The sequence below is a fragment of the Rhinopithecus bieti genome, unplaced genomic scaffold (assembly GCF_001698545.2).
Source record: "Rhinopithecus bieti isolate Rb0 unplaced genomic scaffold, ASM169854v2 scaffold_9712, whole genome shotgun sequence".
Taxonomy (NCBI): domain Eukaryota; kingdom Metazoa; phylum Chordata; class Mammalia; order Primates; family Cercopithecidae; genus Rhinopithecus; species Rhinopithecus bieti.
In genome coordinates, this window is record NW_016806339.1 from 1,541,048 (window position 1) to 1,561,820 (window position 20,773).

General features: G+C 36.0%; 1 protein-coding gene across 9 annotated transcripts in view; it reads right to left on the reverse strand.

Moving 5' to 3' along the window:
- PCDH7 (protocadherin 7) overlaps window positions 1-20,773 on the reverse strand; it is a 454,149-nt gene that overhangs the window by 379,669 nt on the left and 53,707 nt on the right. For 6 of the 9 annotated variants that reach the window (XM_017875679.1, XM_017875685.1, XM_017875682.1 and 3 more), the window contains exon 2: window positions 4,125-4,184. The exons of the other annotated variants lie outside the window; for them this stretch is intronic. In XM_017875679.1, coding sequence (XP_017731168.1) covers window positions 4,125-4,184 — 60 coding nt within the window. The remainder of the gene's footprint in view (window positions 1-4,124; window positions 4,185-20,773) is intronic. 9 annotated transcript variants of the gene reach the window in all.

Sequence of the window (20,773 nt, forward strand, 5' to 3'; positions counted from 1 at the left end):
TTTTTTTTTAAGACAAGTCTCGCTCTGTCGCCCAGGCTGGAGTGCAGTGGCACGATGTAAGCTCACTGCAAGCTCCGCCTCCTGGGTTCACGCCATTCTCCTGCCTCAGCCTCCCGAGTAGCTGGGACTACAGGCGCCCACCAGCAAGCCGGGCTAATTTTTTGTATTTTTAGTAGAGACGGGGTTTCACCATGTTAGCCAGTATTGTCTCTATCTCCTGACCTCGTGATCTGCCTGCCTCAGCCTCCCAAAGTGCTGGGATTACAGGCGTGAGTCACCACGCACGGCCTAAAGCAAATCTTCTGTATCAGATTTCATCTTCACCCAACATTTCTGTATGCTAGAACTTCTAAGTACCTTTGCCATCTAAGTCATGCAAGTTGAATCCATCAAGCTACTGGATATGTGATTTAAGGAACCACAAAATTCCTCTCTGTATCACTAGATAGTTCCCGATTTATTAATTACTATTTGGCATCAAAGCTCTGAGGCCCACCTGTTGAGTGTGACCTCTGAACTCAAAGTCCAGTTCTACTTCCTGCTAGTTTTGTAGCTTTACAAGTTACTGAAACTCTGTGTCTCATTTTCCTCATCTGCAAGATGGGTATCATGAAAATAATAGTATCTGCTTCAGGAGGTTAATAAGAATATTAAGAGAGCAATTAATATATTGCCTCTACAGAGTTGACTCTGTAACTTAAGTTTAAAAAATCATCAAAGAAGTATTAGAATCAGTTCAACTAAACTATATTTACCAAAACAGGGAAGTGAAATAATAGCATTCAAAAAAATAACAAGAACTAAAAGCAAAAGCAAGGTTTTGATCCTTAATAGCATATTTTAGATTTTGTTTTATATTTTAGTGACATTTTTATTCATGTGAATCCACATCTAATGATGGATTCTGCACATAAGTTTTCAATTGGCGATTCTCATTCACAGCTGCTCTTCTGCTGTAGATAGCCATTTTCCTTGAGCCAAGTTTAGTCTTCCTTTTTTCTTCCCCCAAAATAGAGGCAAGAGGAAAGGGTAGAAAGTTTATTTAGAAACAGGGGGACATAAGAGAGATTTGGTAGGTGCAAGTCTGCAAGTCTCTCATCTAATCTTCTAAGGAAAACAAATTAATGGGACAAAATTAAATATCATTATCTCAGTTTCATCAATGGCCAGAAATTCACCTAAATGAAAAAATTCAGTGTGACCAGTGCTCTAAATAAGGATTCCTGGAGATTATCCATGACACCTTTGGGATTATGAAAGTGACACTATTTTGCAAGTCAGCATTGCTGCAAAGAAGGAAAAAAAACCCTCTATATATGCTTTCATTTTGCTTCCTACTGGTTCCCTGACCTTTCACAGTTGGAGTAGTAGCAGGAAACTAAAATAAAAGCACTATTTTCTGTGTGAGGCACTTTGCAAGTAAACATTAATCATGAAATTATAAGTCACAAGACTTCTCTGCCTGTTGCTTCTTCTAAAGCAGAGAATTACTATTAGATGAAAGAGCCTACAGCAATAAACATCAGGGGCTAGTGTTTCCTTCTCCTCTGAACTCAATCAGGCTGATCCAAGTCCAGAAATGCCTTTGAAGTCAAGGAGACCTTCGTGTGCTGATCAATCCTTGCAGGGGTAAAGAGCAAGAAAAACTGGTTCTTGCACTTTAATATTCTGCCAGGCAATGCATTCAACTCAATGCAGAACAAAAAGGTTTCCTCTGTTACAAATTGAGTGATTTTCTACTTGGGTACTGCTTGCTACAATTAACTTAGGTGGGGACCTATCGATCCTAGAACACGATAACTTATACCTCAGTACATATTTCCATTAGGTTAAACTAATGGTGAGGTAGCAACAACCGTCAATTCATACTGTCTCTTGGTCTTGTGCTTGGGGTCAATTTAAGTGGAAACCAACATGTGATTCTCTTAATATGAAGGATCAATATTGATTATAAGGTGACGAATATTAAGTATCTGTTTGAAACATTTCTAAGTTACCAAAACCTTTAAAGTTAAGAATTAAAATGATCTTAAAATTGATCAACCCAATTGAAAAGCCCGAATATCCGTGAACTCATAAAATGTATCCCTCATGTCTGCCTGTTTAGTGGCACAGCAAAATTTGACATCTAGACTTCTGACTTGTTCAGAGTGCTATTCTCCACACTCTCATAATTAGCTCAGTCAAATCTTTTTATCTTAAGTGTCTAAGATAAATTCTTTTCTCTCCAATCGTAAAGCTGTAGAGAGTGTATTCCAAAAGCCAGCAATATGAACCTATTTTATGTCCCATTATGTTTTAAGAGACTGTTAAAATAGGAAATATAGGCATTTTATAAAGTAGTTTTTTTATTATTTTGGTCACAAAAAATATTCAATACAATAGAATTATACAGTTTGTTGACTTATAATTTATTATAGTAGCATAAAGAAGGACAAAAATCCCTGTAATATTATAGATAGGGTACCAACTACAGTTGATTGTCACATAGAAAGAAGAGGTAAAAATTTGAACTATAAAGTTAATTGGCAAGATAAAAAGAAATGAGTACAAATAGCAGAGAACAACAGTTTCAAAATTATTATGGCACATGATGACTACAAAAAAATATGTCAATCTGTTTTAAATATTCACTACCTTTTTTATGTTAATATATGATTACATGTTATATAATTCAGGTTGAAGCAAAGTAGGGGAAAAGCACATGTAACTTATTGGTAGAATTAAAATGTTATAGTTAGAGCATAGATATTTCCCTATTCTTTTCTACAGTAGCACCCATGATTCACATCCTGCCGCTATGTGAAACAGCCTGAAGGAGGACATTATGAATTTCCAACTGTCTGCAGACTCATTTCACATGAGCCTACTCTCATTATTTTCAGCCATTGGTATCATCTTAATTTAAATGGCTCAATTGCATTAAATATTATATTTAATTGGCAAATTGTTGAAGTAGTCCATTCTATTTTAAAAGTGCCTCCTTTGCGAACAATAATCTTTAATAATGATAACAGAATGGCTTAAGACAGTTTACACTACCTCTTTACATTCTAGGCAACAAACCAAAGTGCAAATGCTAATCATTAAATTTTACCTCCTTCCACTTGTACACACACACACACGCAAATGCGTACACATACCCTCACACCCATACAAAAATTAGACTTTATATTTATAGAGTATCTTCAATTGAGCAAGTAACTGTAATGCAAAGAGGTTCTTCCAGCATGCAACTCATCCTCAATAAATTAAAAAAGGCCCTCCTCTGCATATATAAATGCATAGGACCACAAATGTAAAAGGACAGTTTCCTATTGATATAATGGCCATACACTCCTTGAACACTTACATAGGTAACCCTAAATTCAGTTGGAAACTGTGTAAAATGTCTGTGAGATACACTGTGACCTATATTCTGCTTTTACACCATCATAAATTGTGTTTCAACTAGTGTAATAATGACCTAAATTTTATTTACTCTCATGTTCACTAGATTCTCACTTTCCCTGATTGGCAATAGTATTTCTTCTTAATGCCTTATTAAATAGCATTGAATTGTCTGATTTTCTCGGATTTCAATCCTGAGGTATACATTTCCATTTTCTTTGTTGATCTAGCACAGGCTCAGGTGATTTCTATATAATGCATCCAATTAGTTCAAACAAGGCAAATGAAATCACATATATACTAATCTCCACATTATTAACTATAAACAGTAACAAGATACATATCTGCACTCTTTGCTTGAGTCCATTCAAGTGCAAACTGAAGAAAAAGAATTTCCTATTCTTCTTTTCATACTCCTGAGTATGGCGATATCTGATTCTGTTTCTCCATAGTAATTGATAAGATTGCAAAACCTCTCTCACATCCCTCCTTTATTCCATATTGAGAGCTTGATTTTTTTCACTTGTTTGCAAAGGCAGTTTGATTCCATTTTGCAGAGATCTTACTTTAAAGCTTTTTTTGTTTGTTTTCTTCAAAACCAAAGCTTCATTTTAATCAGTTAGTGATCCTGCCCCTTGGGAATCGATTTCTTTTTACACAAGACAAATCCAGGTCTATTAGGATCCAACATATTGAGTTGGAACACTGCATGTATTTCACTTACGAGCACATACATTCATTTTACACGATTCCTCAATGTGGCCAGAGGGGTTCGTGGTCTGCACTGTATCCACCTATAAAAAATACAAAAATATATGTCTGCTTTACAGGGATGTGAGTAGGGTTTTGCCAGCCTAGTTCCAAAGCTTGGACTGCACATCTTGGCTGATAGTATTCTTTCCTTCTTTAAGATGTATTTGCAGTAGCCATAACCTAGTTCAGAAGCCATAGAGACATAACAGTGCTCACTACAATGAACAGGCCTGGGGCATCCAAATCAATACAGCTGGCTAATCTCAAGGATGCTATCTCTGACAAGAGATGTTTGCATGGTATAAGAAACATTGCATTTAGTGTGTTTCAGAGTTCAAGCTTTTCAAGGCTATGAAATGTCAAAAGAAGAGGGGCTGGGGAAGTGTTGTTTGCTTTGTTTATATTATAAATACAAACAAGAATGAAATGGTAACTTTGCTGTCATTGCTTTCACAACTTGCACATCCCTAAGATCTCAGAGATATGAGCTTGATCTGAATGTTCACACCCTTCCAAGTAGCTCTAGTCTCTTAATGCAATCATTAGATAGCTCACTTTCTCTATAGAAATCGGGTCAAGTTATACATGCTATCAACAAATAGCCTGCTGATTCTCTGGTCAAGGATGAATTGCTCCCCTCTTCAAAGTCATGACTGTAAAAGGGCAATGTTTCCCAACTTTGTTTCTAGTTTGGAAAAATAAAGTTATGATAAAAACTCCTTCAAAATATTTTGGTGCTAATGTCAGTTTTAAATAGTGTTAAATATTTCTCTGAACTTGAGCCTGACCAACAGGCCAATTTCTACTTTCAGTGCTAGAAAGTACACCAAGTGTCTTTTTCCAATTCGATGGTGGTGCAATTGATGTCAGTAAAATCTTAGTAAGTCTGAATATTGCCAAAAAATAAAAAATAAATCACTTTCATAAACATGGTACATTTCGCTGCCCAAAGTACTTATTTTTAAGAATTAGGATAAGAGAAGAGAAATATTCCAGTTAATTTCCAATATAAGAATGTATCAGCACACTAGAGTCAAAGTAAAAAAGAAATTAATGACTTATTTCACTGAATGTTGGACCAACTTATTTGTGAAAGTAAATGGTGTAATAAAACAAGTAATGACTAACTTTAATCGTTTAAAGAAAATAAAATGTATTAAAATGCTCTGACAGTATATTATCAATATTAGCTGCATAAATTTAAGCAGCATTAAAATATGTCTCAATTTTAAAAGTTAAATGTTATCTTCTTCTAGAAATAAAACAATATCTTTTGTTTCTCGAGCAGCTTTAAAATTAATACATATGGGGATATTCAGGCTAACTACATAAAGCAGAACACATTTACCAAGGCATCTATGATAAGTGAATGTTTATGACTTAAATTTTAAGTTTCAGATAGTTCACCTTATTTTACACAAACCATATAACTGCACATTTAATTTTAAAATTCCTTATACATAGATGAAAGCTAAATATTTCAAAGTTTCTGATATTGTGTGTTATTTACTAACCAACTAAAACTATATTAAAGTAATGTATACCAGGACCACATTAGATTTTCCTATTATGCATTTTTCCTATATATGATATAATTCCATAGCGGTTATCAACTATTTAACTATTTTTGTGAAGTTATTCATTTAATTATCACATTCTATACAAGGCTACAATGTGGTCTATGAAGGCAAATATCATGTACTTAATGTTTCTTTTCAGTGTTGGCACATGGTTGGTAGCCCTGAAAATTGGATTAATGAATAAATGCATATTTGGAAATAACCAATTAGGGATATCATATTACTTGTTATATCATAGTATCACATATATAATTTTAATATTTTGAAATCACATGGTTATCTTTGACTTTCTATTGTTTCTCATATTTTAGATTATGGAATACACCTCTTTCAAACTATAGTAAATGCTCTTTATTTTACTGGCATCTCATTTTGCCCCCTTTGTTTCCCATCTCTCTCTTAAATTTAGTCTAACAACCTAAAATTTCATTAAGCTTCTCTTGTTAATTCTTCTCCTATAACAGTATTTCTCTCCTTTTCTTAAGGGAAAGATACTACATAAAATTTTATGCAAGGTTTTAAACAAATAAATAAGTAAAGCAATTTTTTTAAAAATATAGGAAATTATAGGTGTCAAGTGTTTTAATTTTTATCTTCAGGACCTGATTTACACTGTTAACTTAAAAGCATCCCCAGGAATATAATGCATTTAAATATTATATTAATCATATTGCTATGCAGCATAATGAAGTCCACTTATTAAAATGTTATTGAGGAACAGAAACTCTCTCATTTCATAGGTTAACTACATAAGAGCAGGCATCTGTTTTTGTGATTTAAGCTGTGATGTGCTGAACAAATGCAATGGTGTACTAATACTCACCTGTCACTAAAGCAAAAAGAAATAGGTTCTTTTCTCACCATTAAAGATTAATGTTTAGAAACAAAAAGTGCCTATCTTGAATCACTTATTGAGTTTATACACAACTACTTAGGAATCACCATTCTGAAAACTGTCTTTGGTGAGGGTCAGAGTAGAAATGGATGTTACCAGGATGTGTTGGTTTTGATTTGAATCAGCTAATTAAAATGGCCCTGAAAGCAATTTTCAGATCACAGACACTGAGGAGATAGGCTCTAGTAAATCAGACCAAACCAATCTTTCAGTCAGGTCCAATTCAGCTGAAGTTGTATAGACACGGCCTTTGTCTTCGCCTTTCAACCTTTCTCCTGGATTTGTTCTATCACCCAGGCAACAAGTCACACACACACACACACACACACACACATAAATGGAGATGAAGCCACATCATTTCTTCACGCTTTCTACAAGGTTATCTTTGTGTCTCACTCAGTCCATTTCCTACCCAGAGACTAAATTAAGCTGCAAACTTTACTTAAAAAAAAAAAAACACACAGTAAAATGTTAACTTACATAAAAGCTATATTCTTTACCTTCTCTAGACCTCCCTGGCAAACCATAGGTAACTAGTGCTAGGAGAAGAAAACTGAATTATGCAGAGAATCGGAAGAGGACTCAGACCTGGGTACAAGAACACACTGAACACCCACACATAGGAATAAACCTGTCCTTTATGATCCTGAAAAACTTCAAAACAACCAACAGGGAACTATGTATATTTTAAAAGAAACAGATGTCTATTTTTCTTCTTATGTTTATTAGGTATGCTTCAATACTAAATCATGCACTATATAATTGGTGTAGATTCAGTACAAGTATCTGTTGAATGTGTTTGCATATAATTGGCAATATCTATAATGAGTTCATGAATATTCATTATCTTTTTCCTTGTCTAATGTTCAAATCTAGGGAAAAATAAAAAGTATGACATAAAATGCAGAGTATAGCCCATGACCCAGAAAATCAAATTGATGTTAGTTTCCACAGTCTAGGAAAAGGAAGTTGACGTTAATTTTTAGAGCATAAATGCGTAATACAGGAGCTGAACCATTTGTTAAGAATAACCAATGCTATTATTAATACTAATTAATACTGAAAATTTAATCTGTTTTTTTTTTTTTTTTTTTTTTTTTATATATATTGAATACTAAGAAAAATCCAATTTGTGAAAGCCAGGACATAGAGTGAACACAGGATTTAAGAAAGTGGAGGACTATGAGAAGGACAATTCTGGATGGTATTTTGGTATTTTACTTTCTTCTGATTTATACAAGTAATATATCAAAAACCATAAATGATAATAATTATTCATTACAGTGATATTTGTATAGATGTTGATGGGGCTCAAGAAACACCACCCCAAAATATGGTACCTTGGCATTTGAGAAAACAGCAGGAGCAGTAAAGCCAACTCTCACCTACCCCTTGCCCTTCTCCCTTGAAGCAGGTCATAAGACCCTCATTTGAGAGGTGCCCTCCACATACTCGGAGGAAAGGAACATCCTCATCTTTGAAGACACAGTGCCACAAAGAAGAATCTGAACAAACAGGGCTTGCTAAGTCCCCCTCTGTTTACAGACATTAAATCACACCTCTTTTGTCCAATCATGCTCTTCTATTACTACCCACCTGTTCATCAAACCCAAGCATTAGAACATATGTTTACTTACTTCTTTGGGTCTTCATTTTTTAATGAGGACTCCCATGTCGTGGAAAACTTAAATTAAATATAAGTTGCATGCTTTCCTGTTATTATTTTATCTTTTGTTATAGGTGTTTCAGCTATGACTCTAGCAATAAGTAATAAAAAGAAATATTTTCTCTCCTACAACGTTTATTACAAGATTGCATTTAACTATCTAATTTAACCTCAAAAAGTCCTGGTAAAGTAGGAACCATATTTTTCTCATTTTACACTTGAAACAGAAGCTCAGAGAGTTTAATATCCTTATATAAAATCACACAGGTAAATGGTAGAATTAGGGTTCATATCAGACAGAGTCCCCTTCACACAGGTAAATGGTAGAATTAGGGTTCATATCAGACAGAGTCCCCTTACATTATGTTGCCTCATATTTATTTTTTTTAAATCCAAGTTCAAATCTTTTAAAAATAGACAGCAAAGTTATCATTGTAGATATCTCCATTTTTGGCACGGTTTAAGAAAAAATAAGCAAACTTATATAAGTTTGCTAAACTAATATAAACAAAAGTGTTAAGAAACTCAGTTCTAGAAACTTCCATATATATATCATGATTATTTAAATTCAAAAATATATAAAGAATCTATCATAATTATTTAAATAGATGCATACATAAGAAGCAACTTCTACATACCTGAAAGTTGTCTAAATTGCAACAAGTAAAGAAAAAGAATTAAAAGATTCGTTCTATCCAATCAAAGAAAGGGAAGTCTATACCCATTTACATATGTGATAGTACACACACACACAAAGGCTATTAGCAACCATTTGAACTATACTCTTAAAAATAAGTATTTCAGTCTGTGAGTCAACCACTGATTAGCTACGTAAGAAAAGGAGACAGAGGCCGGGCGTGGTGGCCCAGGCTTGTAATCCCAGCACTTTGGGAGGATGAGGCGGGTGGATCACCTGAGGTCAGGAGTTCAAGACAAGCCTGCCCAATGTGGAGAAACCCCATCTCTACTAAAAATACAAAAGTAGCCGGGCATGGTGCCACATGCCTGTAATCCCAGCTACTTGGGAGGCTGCGGCAGGAGAATCGCTTGAACCTGGGAGGCAGAGGTTGCGGTCAGCCAAGATTGCACCATTGCACTCCAGCCTGGGCAACAAGAGCGAAACTCCATCTCAAAAAAATAAAGAAAAGAAAAGAAAAGAAAAGAAAAGAGAAGAAAAGGAGAGAAAAGGAGACAGGAGATAGAAAATGTTATACGAAATCCTCATCATAGATACTTGGCCCTCACTTCAGAGTATAAATGATTTGTGAACTTACAAAAGAATGCCTTGGGGCCGGGAGCGTTGGCTCAGGCCTGTAATCCCAGCACTTTGGGAGGCCGAGGTGGGTGGATCACGAGGTCAGAAAATCGAGACCATCCTGGCTAACACGGTGAAACCCCGTCTCTACTAAAAATACAGAAAAAATATGCCCGGCGTGGTGGCGGGCACCTGTAGTCCCAGCTACTCGGGAGACTGAGGCAGGAGAATGTCGTGAAGCCGGGAGGCGGAGCTTGCAGTGAGCCAAGATGGCGCCACTGCACGACAGTCTGGGCCGCAGAGCGAGACTCCGTCTCAAAAAAAAAAAAAAAAAAAAAAAAAAAAAAAGAATGCCTTGGGTTAGATAGCCAAGCAATCAATGTTTCCTGACTGAATGATTGTTAAATCATGGAATCTCAGGATTTATTAGAAAGAATACCATATATTATGTATAAGTTCAGTCATGTAAGAGGCGTGGAAGGAAATACAGTCCCGGTTCTGAGGAAACTTATTTATCTTTTGAAATGGTAAAACTATTTCCTATAGTTTTACTTACTTGGCTCTTTCATTTTTCTCTCCAAGGTTACAATCTGCTTATCTGCACAAAGTTGACAGGAAGGTACAAGGTGAGGTCAGAAAACAGTGAGAGGATTTAGTTTCCCTTCCTAAACCAGAGATTTCCTTAATTCCACTCGACTCCATCATGAGCTGTTTTTCCTATTTTTTCTACTTACTTGAAGCCTACATATAATAGAATCGAGTATAATAAGAAAAAACAACAAACGTAGCAAAGCTGTTCTGAACCTCCTCAATTAGACATACACAGACAAATTAATTCAATAACTATCAAAAGACAGAGTATTCAAATAAAACAACTATTTGTCAAGAAAATGCTAATGCAATTAAGTCTGTAAAGATTGGTGCTCTAGAAGAGCCTATTTTTCAATGTTAAATCATCTTTCTCTTTATTGTTTTATAAAACAATCATTTTATTTGTTTCTTGTTTTTCTGTTTTGTTTTGTTTTGTTTTGTTTTTTTAGTACGGAGTCTTGCTCTGTCACCCAGGCTGAAGTGCAGTGGCACAATCTCAGCCAACTGCAACTTCTGCCTCCTGGGTTCAAGCGGTTCTCCTGCCTGCCTCCTGAGTAGTTGGGATTTCAGGCATGTGCCACCACGCCCAGCTACTTTTTGTTTTTTTAGTAAAGATGGGGATTTCGCCATGTTGGTCAGGCTGATCTCGAACTCCTGACCTCAGTTGATCCACCTGCCTCAACCTCCCAAAGTGCTAGGATTACAGGCATGAGCCGCCCCGCCTGGCCAGAAAACAACGATTTTAAAAAGAACACCCTTTCTAAATCAGGGAAGGATGGAGATTACTACAAATAGACCATACCACTATGCACTATATAAGTAAAACATTAGACCGGATCCCAGCTTTAGAGTTCTAATTACATTTGGCCAAGGTTAAGAGTTAATGCATTTCCATTCTGAAGGCTCATAATAAAAATGTAAAATGACAAAAACTTAAACTATCATCATTATCCTCTTCAGGCCATAATACTGGCCACCTTTGGAAACAAAAGCAGTATTGGCTGGTATTCATGTGCCAAGGCTGCCTGAGAGAAACAGAGGCTAGATGCTAATGAGAAGATGAAGTGAATAGCAAGTTTGGCTGTCCTTAAATGACACTTAAATTGCAATCATGTGCCTAAAAAACTGAGAGCTACTTGGGGAGCCTTGAACACCCACAGAGAAGAGTAGAAAAATACAAAGTATTTCCAGGTGATGGATAAACCCACTAACAGTTTGATCTACAAACAAGCAAATTAAGTAAATGCCCAAGGAATTAATTGAGACTTGAATTTGTAAATGTGAGAAAGGACAAAATTAGAAATTCCAAACAGTTTCCTCTTTATGAAAAATATGTTGAAAATCTACGAATTGGCACAGTGATTATATATGATCCCTTTGGTTGATAATAGATGAATTTCTAAGCTGAATATAATTCTCTTTTAATATGATTTGTGGTTTACCAGCTTCAAAAACCTATGCTTTCTGACCATTAGAAAGTTCTAGAAATGTTTTCGGAAACACTTTTTGTAAACACTAAGACACTAATTTAAGGATTGATATGAACATATTTAAATATTGATTGTGGTACACAGAAAGACATTACATTACTATCTAATATAGAAATACAATTTCAGAAATGAGGAGACCAGGGACTGGGCCCAGTGGCTCATGCCTGTAATCCCAGCACTTTAGGAGGCAGAGGAGGGCAGATTGCCTGAGCGCAGGAGTTTGAGACCAGCCTAGGCAACATGACAAAACCCCGTCTCTACTAAAAACACAAAAAACAGCCGGGTGTGGTGGTGAGCGCCTGAAATAATCTCAGCTACTCAGGAGGCTGAAGCAGGAGAATCGCTGCAATCCGAGAGGCAGAGGTTGCAGTGAGCAGGGATTGCAACACTGCACTCCATCCTGGACAACACAGAGGGAGACTTCGTCTCCATTAAAACAAACAAACAAAAAATGGAGTAAGGAAGCCATTTGGAATCATTCTTTAGCAGATTATTTACTTTACTAGTGATAATGCTGAAACCCAGAGAGGTGACAGGACATGCTCGATATAACATTGCAGACCTTAGATTAAAAGCAAATGTATTCACTCTCAATTCAGTTCTTTACTTCCACTTAAATTATGAGAATTATATCACAAAGACGTTGAAGATTTGGGGATGAGATTAAACAAAGATTAAGTATCTCTAATTCCAGTACAACACAGTTGTGAAATGCAGGAAAGATAAGTTACATCAGTATCCCTTTAATTTATAGCAAATTTTGCATTAATAATGTCAGTTGGTTCATCAGAAAGAGTAAAAAGCAATGCAAAATCCCAGCAAAATGTGTTAAATACCAAAAAAAAAATATTTGTAGTAACGTTTCTGTGTGATGTGAGATGAATTTGCAGAATCTCCTTTTATTTTTGAAGAGTTTGAAAACAATCATAAAATATAATAAAAGTTACTTTAAGTCAAGTTTTGTCATAGTTTCATTTTAAATTTTGGGGGGATGATTCCAATCAATATAACATATAATTTTAATATGCATATTGTATGAAAAGGACTGAAAATCTTACACTTCAAAATAGATCATAAGTCTTAAAATGCTTAATTACAAGGCAATATGGTGTTTCTCAACAGAACAAAAAAAAAGATTACATGCTTCTCTTTTGCTCTTTTGTCTTATAAGTGCAGTGTGATGTATTAGTTTAATTAAAGTCTACCAAATTATCATAAAGATTTTATGTGCTGCAAATAATTGGCTTTTTGTTCTCTGCTCACTTTTGTTAATGGAAGCAGAATTTTTTTTTTAGTGAAACTTGGTATGAGATACCAGAACGCTACAGGGAAGAAAGGCAAATGAGGTGTCTAATGAAGTGACCTTTGGCATCTTGTACTGGAAATAAAATGAAGTCTGCACTAATGCAATGAAAAAGTCAATGTTTCCAAAGGGTTAAAAGGATAGATCATATTATGGCTCAAAGACAAACTACACCAAGAATCCTACCATATATAAAAATGACAATCCTATTAATATGAAAAGCTGATAGGCTCTAAAATTAAGTAAAATGTACAAGCAGATAAGATTTTTTAAATGTATACTAGAACGAATCAATCGTTTTATGTGAAAGATTTAGGTTGTAATTCAGATAGAGTTATACCACCAGGTACCTCTTTAGTAACAGGCAAATATAGCACACAAATGAACATAGAATTAATAAATGTAACATAGTAAATGAACGTTATTTCAGAAAGCAACAGTACTAACATAACCACTCTTACTAAAGGTGAGTGGGAACAAATTATAATTAAACTATACAAGCAATTACATGGCACTGCTATTTCTAACAGTAATATAATAAAAACTGAGAATAACCTCTGAACTTGAAATCAGGCCACTGATTATAGAATCTGAAAGTCAGAAACTACCAGTGACTCCCATATAGTGTGATTCTAAAGCACTTTACATAATATTCATAGGACATAAATGATAATCAGCAGTGCTTCTTTTGTTAAAATTATGTGATCACCACTCATTTACTATTGCCTTGAAAGAAGCATAATGTATGTATTACAGGATTCCTGAAGTGTTTGCACTTTAAATTCATCCCCTGATTTACTTTTTAAAAAATTTCTGCTGTTATTCTTGGCATCAAAACATATTAAGAATTTCAATTAGTGATACTAAGATTCTACTGAGAGTTTATAAGGTTTCAGGCTGACGTGCCAGGTCTCTAGGAAGTACATCCTATCCAGTGACCATATTTCACAAAGAAGGAACTCAGTAACTAAGAAATTAACTTTCCCCAAATCACAGATCTAAAATGGCAGTATTGAAATTTTAAGCACAGGAAATCTCATTCCAGTCTTTGTTCTCTTAAGTAGACTACACTCTACTGCCTCTCCAATTAGTGATTACACTGTTCTTAAAAGCAAGTTAGTTCAAACTTGCTATATCTTTTCAAATGTACCTCAACAACACTTTTCAGGTAGAGAATATTACTGGGATTTTTAATATATCCATAAAAATTAGTATCTAGCTAACCTTAAGTTCTTAACTGAAACTCTCTCTCCTGCTTACACACACACACCTCAAAATAATAATCATATTTCTGAAGAACAACCAATATGTGTACCTAATGATATACTCAAATGGTGTTAAGCCTGTAGGTGTTCCTCATTTCTTAAAGGCACCACTTTGTTCTTGTGAAATCTTATGACCTCAAAAGCCAAATTCAAAATTAAGCCAAGAAAATGATAGACTCCCCAACTCGTGATACGTTTTTTTTCAATGATAATTCTCTCATTGGTTGTCTCTGAAGAAAGAGTCTCAGGAAGGAATGTTCCTCAGTGAGTGCACATGCATATTTTGAACAGATATACTGGATTTACTTCATTTGTTTCAAGCCAAAGAGTGAAAGGGAATCTTTGACAAAACTGTCATCTTTAAAACATGGTGATATTTCATTTTCCCCTTCTGCACTATTTAGATTGCTTCGAACTGAAATGCTTCCAGCAGCTCCTATGTCCAATTTTTCAAAGTTGTCACTTCCTAGCAAATCTGCTTAAGCAAAATACTTATGTTGTTAGAAAACAGAACAAACATACATTATAGAATACATTCCATTCTTCTTTGCAGGTCAGAGTCTTATTCAAGAATGGGAACTTGGAAGAACATGTGGAAATAAATTAGAAGATGACTATGATGGATTGATTTAAGTCAATGAATGTTGTACACCTCTGATTAGTTTCCAAATATATACCTGGACTTAGTTCAGTATTAGTTTTCCACACAATAATCATATGATCAAAATGTTATATTCAATGCATTCACCAAAGGTCATAAAATTTAAAAGAACAAATCCAGAGGAATATGGAACAATCAAAGATGACCATGGTTACTCTTCCTTAGTTCATGTCTATAGCAGCTATTATAATGTACTTGTCAACATTCTATGTCTCAGAGGGAAATGAAAAATCGCCAAGCGTTACACTTATAGACCTCTGGCCTTTCTGAAATGTGGACATAATAACTCATATCTTTTTTTTTTTTTTTTTTTGCTATGGAGTTTTCGCTCTGTTGCCCAGGCTGCAGTGCAGTGGCACAATCTTGGCTTACTGCAACCTCTGCCTTCCGGGTTCAAGCGATTCACCTGCCTCAGCCTCCCAAGTAGCTGGGATTACAGATACGCATCACCATGCCTGTCTAATTTTTGTATTTTTAGTAGAGATGGGGTTTCACCATGTTGGTCTCGATCTCCTGACCTCGTGATCCGCCCATCTCAGCCTCCCAAAGTGCTGGGATTACAGGCTTCAGCCATCGCGCCCGGCCTCTTAACTTCTTTAATACGATGCATAGATAATACAAAGGCAATGGAGGGAGCAAACTATGTAGTGATTTCTTGGAAACTGACACAAAAGCCCTAGAGAAAATTGTGCTATGGAGTTTTCGCTCTGTTGCCCAGGCTGCAGTGCAGTGGCACAATCTTGGCTTACTGCAACCTCTGCCTTCCGGGTTCAAGCGATTCACCTGCCTCAGCCTCCCAAGTAGCTGGGATTACAGATACGCATCACCATGCCTGTCTAATTTTTGTATTTTTAGTAGAGATGGGGTTTCACCATGTTGGCCTCAAACTCCTGACCTAGTGATCCGCCCATCTCAGCCTCCCTTGTAAGTGCTGGGATTACAAGCGTAAGTCACCGTGCCCATCTTATAACTCATATCTTATAATAGCTGAATGAGAGAAAGCACAACAGAAGCAAAATTCAAAATAATGATTACAAGAATCAATTGTATGAAAGCAAACAAAACGTTTCATTCCTAAGCAACTTCCAAATGTAAGAATAAATACGTTTGAAAGGTTTAGTGATGCTGTCTTGAAATATTGCTCAATATCCTTAGCATAGAGTAACTTTCTGAATATACAGACACACACACTCACACACATACTCTAAGTTGTATATATTTAGATATACAATATTTATCATAGGTGGAACTTATTCCCCTCTATGCACGATTACATAATGCTTGCTGAAAATAATGTTTTCAAACTTACGCACTCAAAATTACCCAAGACTTACAATTCCTTCCATTACTTTAAAAAGCTAGTCATGTCTCAGCAAAAGCCAAGACTGCTTATGGTGTACAATCTGAAACCCAATTCTCTCTCGGCACTTTAACAGTAGATCTGTCACCCTTTAACACCACAAAATCAATACCCTGGAATGTCATGGTTCTCTGATGGCCCACAAAGTCAAAGCATGATCAATTTCAACTTCCTTACTAGACAGAAATAGACTTAGACAAATAAAAGATTGCATTCAAGTTAAATTCAATAAAACAAAAGAATAAAGGAAGAAAGAGTCAAAATTGTTAGAATTCAGTCCAACAAATTTACACTTAAAGCTAAATCAATTTTTTAAGCCAACTAAATTGCACACCTAGTCATAAGGTATATATTATAACTTGTAAAAAGCATATGAATTACTCCAATCCATAGATTAAGAAATACTATCAATTAGGTATGTCTTCATTACATTTGGTAATAAACAACAGGAGAAGGATGGCGTCTGAGTTCCATACTATGTATGCCTAGAATGTAAGAGCAGAATTCTTATATTTCTTGTCGTAAACTGTATATCATACGTAGAACAGTCCCTGATGCAGAGTAAACCCTTAATAAATATCTGATTACTCTATGAAAAGTACTGCATACTTTAAATACATCTGGCACATAAACTCTATGAGGGCAAAGGCTCACACTTTCTTGTTCACTGCAATACCCCTGGCTTCTGTAGTGCCTAGCACATTAGCAGGCACTCAGTGAACATCTGCTGATTCGAATAAACAGAGGATTTGGTGGAATTTAAATGATAGATTTCGAGAGTTTTTTTCTGTAATAAACACTTTATACACCAGCGGTTTTACTTTGCTCCAAAATTTTGACATACATAAACACAAAGACTTATTATTTAGTAATACTTTAAAAAGCCAGACCTAAGAGTTAGGAGGCATGGAGTGTGGTTTTGGTTCACTAACTTGCTGTGTAACTTTGCCTCTCCATGTCTCTCCAGTTTCATCTATAAAATGCAAAGGAAGGGTACAGAGAGAGCAAGACGGTTCTCAAGTATCCTCTCGGGAATATGTAGGTATATACCCTCCTGGGTATGTGTACAGACAGGGATTCAGAAGAAATCAATGAAAGGGACTCTAGAGGTCAGAGAAAAGCAGGAAAGCAATCCTATTAAGAGAGTTAAAAGAAACTGAAATCACTCAATTGAGCAAAGAAAATGCTGTAAAAGCATAAGTGAAGCAAAACTACATGGGAGAACTTAGAAGCATGTGGTACCAAGACCTCAGGTCCTACTTCCAGTCCCACTAAATGGAGGATGGGATGGCCCATTCCTTTGTCTTCCAATGTCATAGAAATTAAAAAGAAAAACATTCACACTCCCATCTAGCTTGCCCCTAGGGAAGCTGTGTGACATAATTCTGACCAATAAGATATACAGAAAAATCTTTGGGAAGGGAATCCCTCCTAGAATAGAAAGGAAACGGGATGAGGTGAAGTTTTCCCTCATCTTTCTCCCCACCTGAAATAGGGACTTAGTGGCTGGAGAGACAGCAACCCTTTGGGGAATACGGGAAAGAAAATCAAATGTTAAGGATGGTAGGCAGGAGAAAAGCAGTACCGTGATTCTTCAGTGGAAGTTGCTGATGACTTCTAGAGTCTTGTATAAGGAAAACCTAAAGCCCTCATTCCTCTATAGTGAATTGTTACTTGCAGCTGAGTGCATTCCTAAGCAATGCATTTCCAAAAAAGAAACAGAAAAGAAAAGAAAAAAAAAGATAGAAGGATTAGCCAAAAAAGGAGAAGAAAAACTCAATGTATGATTATGAGGGATCCATGATGCTACTAACAGACACTAAATAGAGGGCTGCAGGTGTTTTTGTATGATCAACTACCATGTTTCACACTTTTACATTGCTGACACCTTGCAGAAAGGAGACCACTTTCAAGTGTAAAGTCTCTGAACCAGGAATCAGAAGACAAGGGTTTCACTTCTGGCTCTTTCACTTAAAAACACACTCAACTTTTAACAAGAAATTCTTCAATATAAAATAGAAGATAGGCTGGGTGTGGTGGCTCATGACTCTAATCTCAACATATTGGGAGGCCAAGGTGGGTGGATTTTGAGACCAGGCTGGCCAATAGGGTAAAACCCCATCTCTACAAACACTCAAAAATTAGCTGGGTGTGGTGGCACATGCCTGTAGTCCCCGCCACTTGGGAGGTTGAGGCGTGAGAATCACTTGAACTTGAGAGGCGGAGGTTGCAGTGAGCCGAGATTGGGCTACTGCACTACGGCCTGGGCGACAGAGTGAGACTTTGTCTCAAAAAAAAAAAAAAAAAGGAAGGATTACATCAATAAATAGAAAGCATAGCATTTATTTGATAAAGGAAATGTTAGGATTAACAAGATAATGCATGTAAAAACACTTTCTAAAATTTTACAGCACTTTACTAATAGCTGTGTATATGGGATGACGTAAGTAAAATACTGAGCACAATTTGGGTCACACAGTAAGTCCTTATTTATCATTACCACTGTTATACAAAGATACTTGTCCATAGCTCCTTGAGAAAATCCCTGCCTTGCTGGAGACACAGTCCTTCAGAAGACATATTCCTGCCTCATAACTCTCATCTTCTAGGTGTGACAGATGGAATGAAGAGCCAACTCTTAACCCAAGCAGCAGCACAGTTTCTCTCCCTGGCATTTGAAATAGCCACCCAAACACAGCAGCAGTTTTGTAGGTAAACAGGCATACAACAGGCAAATTCAGGCACTATGAAGTTGTCGGCCATGCTTTACCTCTAGAGAAGAAAAAGATAACAAAGAAAGAAAAAGAGAAAGAGAGGGAGGAAGAGAGGATACACATGATGGCCTTGAATTTCCAATCCATTTCTGAAGATTAGGTCCTGTGTATTCCCAACTTTACCATAAAATATCTTTCGCTGATTTCTCATATTGGAAACCAAAGAGTTTTAACTAAATACATTCATTTTAGTGTTGGCATTGAAACATATTTCAAGTTGGTTATACAAAATCTGAACCTATGAAAGTGTACAAGAAAAGGTGTCCCATAACCAAGTGCAGTGGCTCATGCTTGTAATCCCAGCACTTTGGGAGTCTGAGGCGGGCAGATCACATGAGGTCAGGAGTTAGAGACCAGCCTGGTCAACATGGTGAAACCCCATCTCTACTAAAAATACAAAATTACCCAGCGTAGTGACAGGCATCTGTGATTGTAGCTACTCAGGACGCTGAGGCACGAGAATCGCTTGGACCCTGGAGGTGGAGGCTGCAATGAGCCAAGATCACACCAATGCCCTCCATCCTGGGCAACAGAGCAAAACTCCATCTCAAAGAAAAAAAGAAAAGAAAAGACTATCCATATTCCCTTCTGCTTCTATCATTTAACGTTACCTACACAACTTTATGATAACATTTCATAAAGCATTCTATGAAATGAAAAGGCATTTACAATTAATAACAGAGGATAATTTCCTATTTATTTATGATGTGCAGTGTCTGCAATTGTTAAAGAAAATATTAGATTAGTTAAAATCTTAAAGTTACAAAATATTTTGTGGAATGTTTAATCTGAGAGTCTTCTTGCAAAACAAAATAAGTGAAAATCACATTTATGTATATAATTGTGTGTATTTCTTTTCTGTGAGCAGCAAAGAAACTCAGGAAGAGAATAGATTTTAGGTGCCAAGGAAATAGAACTGGCCAACTTCTAACCACCGCGCACCCCCCCACACACACACCAAAACGAGTGTCTGTTGAATGCTAAGAACCTCTGACTGCATTATGGTACCCAGATCCTAGAATCAAATTATGGCTTTTCTGAGGGTGGGCACAGCCAAATTGCTGAATGCTTTTGGATAGAGTCCCAGAATGCAAGGGCTTATGTTTACGGTCTTATTTTGTTTTGTTGACAATGAAGTACAACTTCTGAGTTTCCCTATGATCCTAATTTAACAACAGTCATTTGTCAGATCTAGAAGTGGTTTCAAATATGGTCATTTTTATGTAGCTAGGGTAAAATTATGAATTCGTTCAAAATAAGAAACACAAATTAAAAATAAGAAATGTGAAGGAATATTTCCATCTGGTGACAACAAATAGATCAAATAGCACTTATTTCCTGTTTAGAACACTCAGGTAACTGATTTTGTCAAGAAAATGTTAGCTCCCAATGGAAATAAGTTTTAGGATGTGACCTTCCCAGAACTAAGAAGACCTAATGTAGTGTTCACATTTTAAATTGTCACAGCTCAGATATAAACTGCCTGCTCACTCGTGGTGTTCTGTGGTGGGAAAAAAAAAATAGTTATAGAAAGTAAGCTTGCTTATATTTTGCAAAATTTCTTTCATAATAAATCATATAGTGTGTATGATTGTTTTTTAAAAGACAAAGGAAAGACAATCTTGTTTTCCCCTTCAAATTGTGGTTCTTGGGTAACTTCAGCTATAACAAATGGAACATGGTGAAAATTATTTGACCTTTTTGTTCAATTTTCCAGTTTTTTAATGAGAAGTTGCATTTCATTCCTATGTACTTAATAGGAATTCTGGCAGGCTTCCAGTTTATAATCA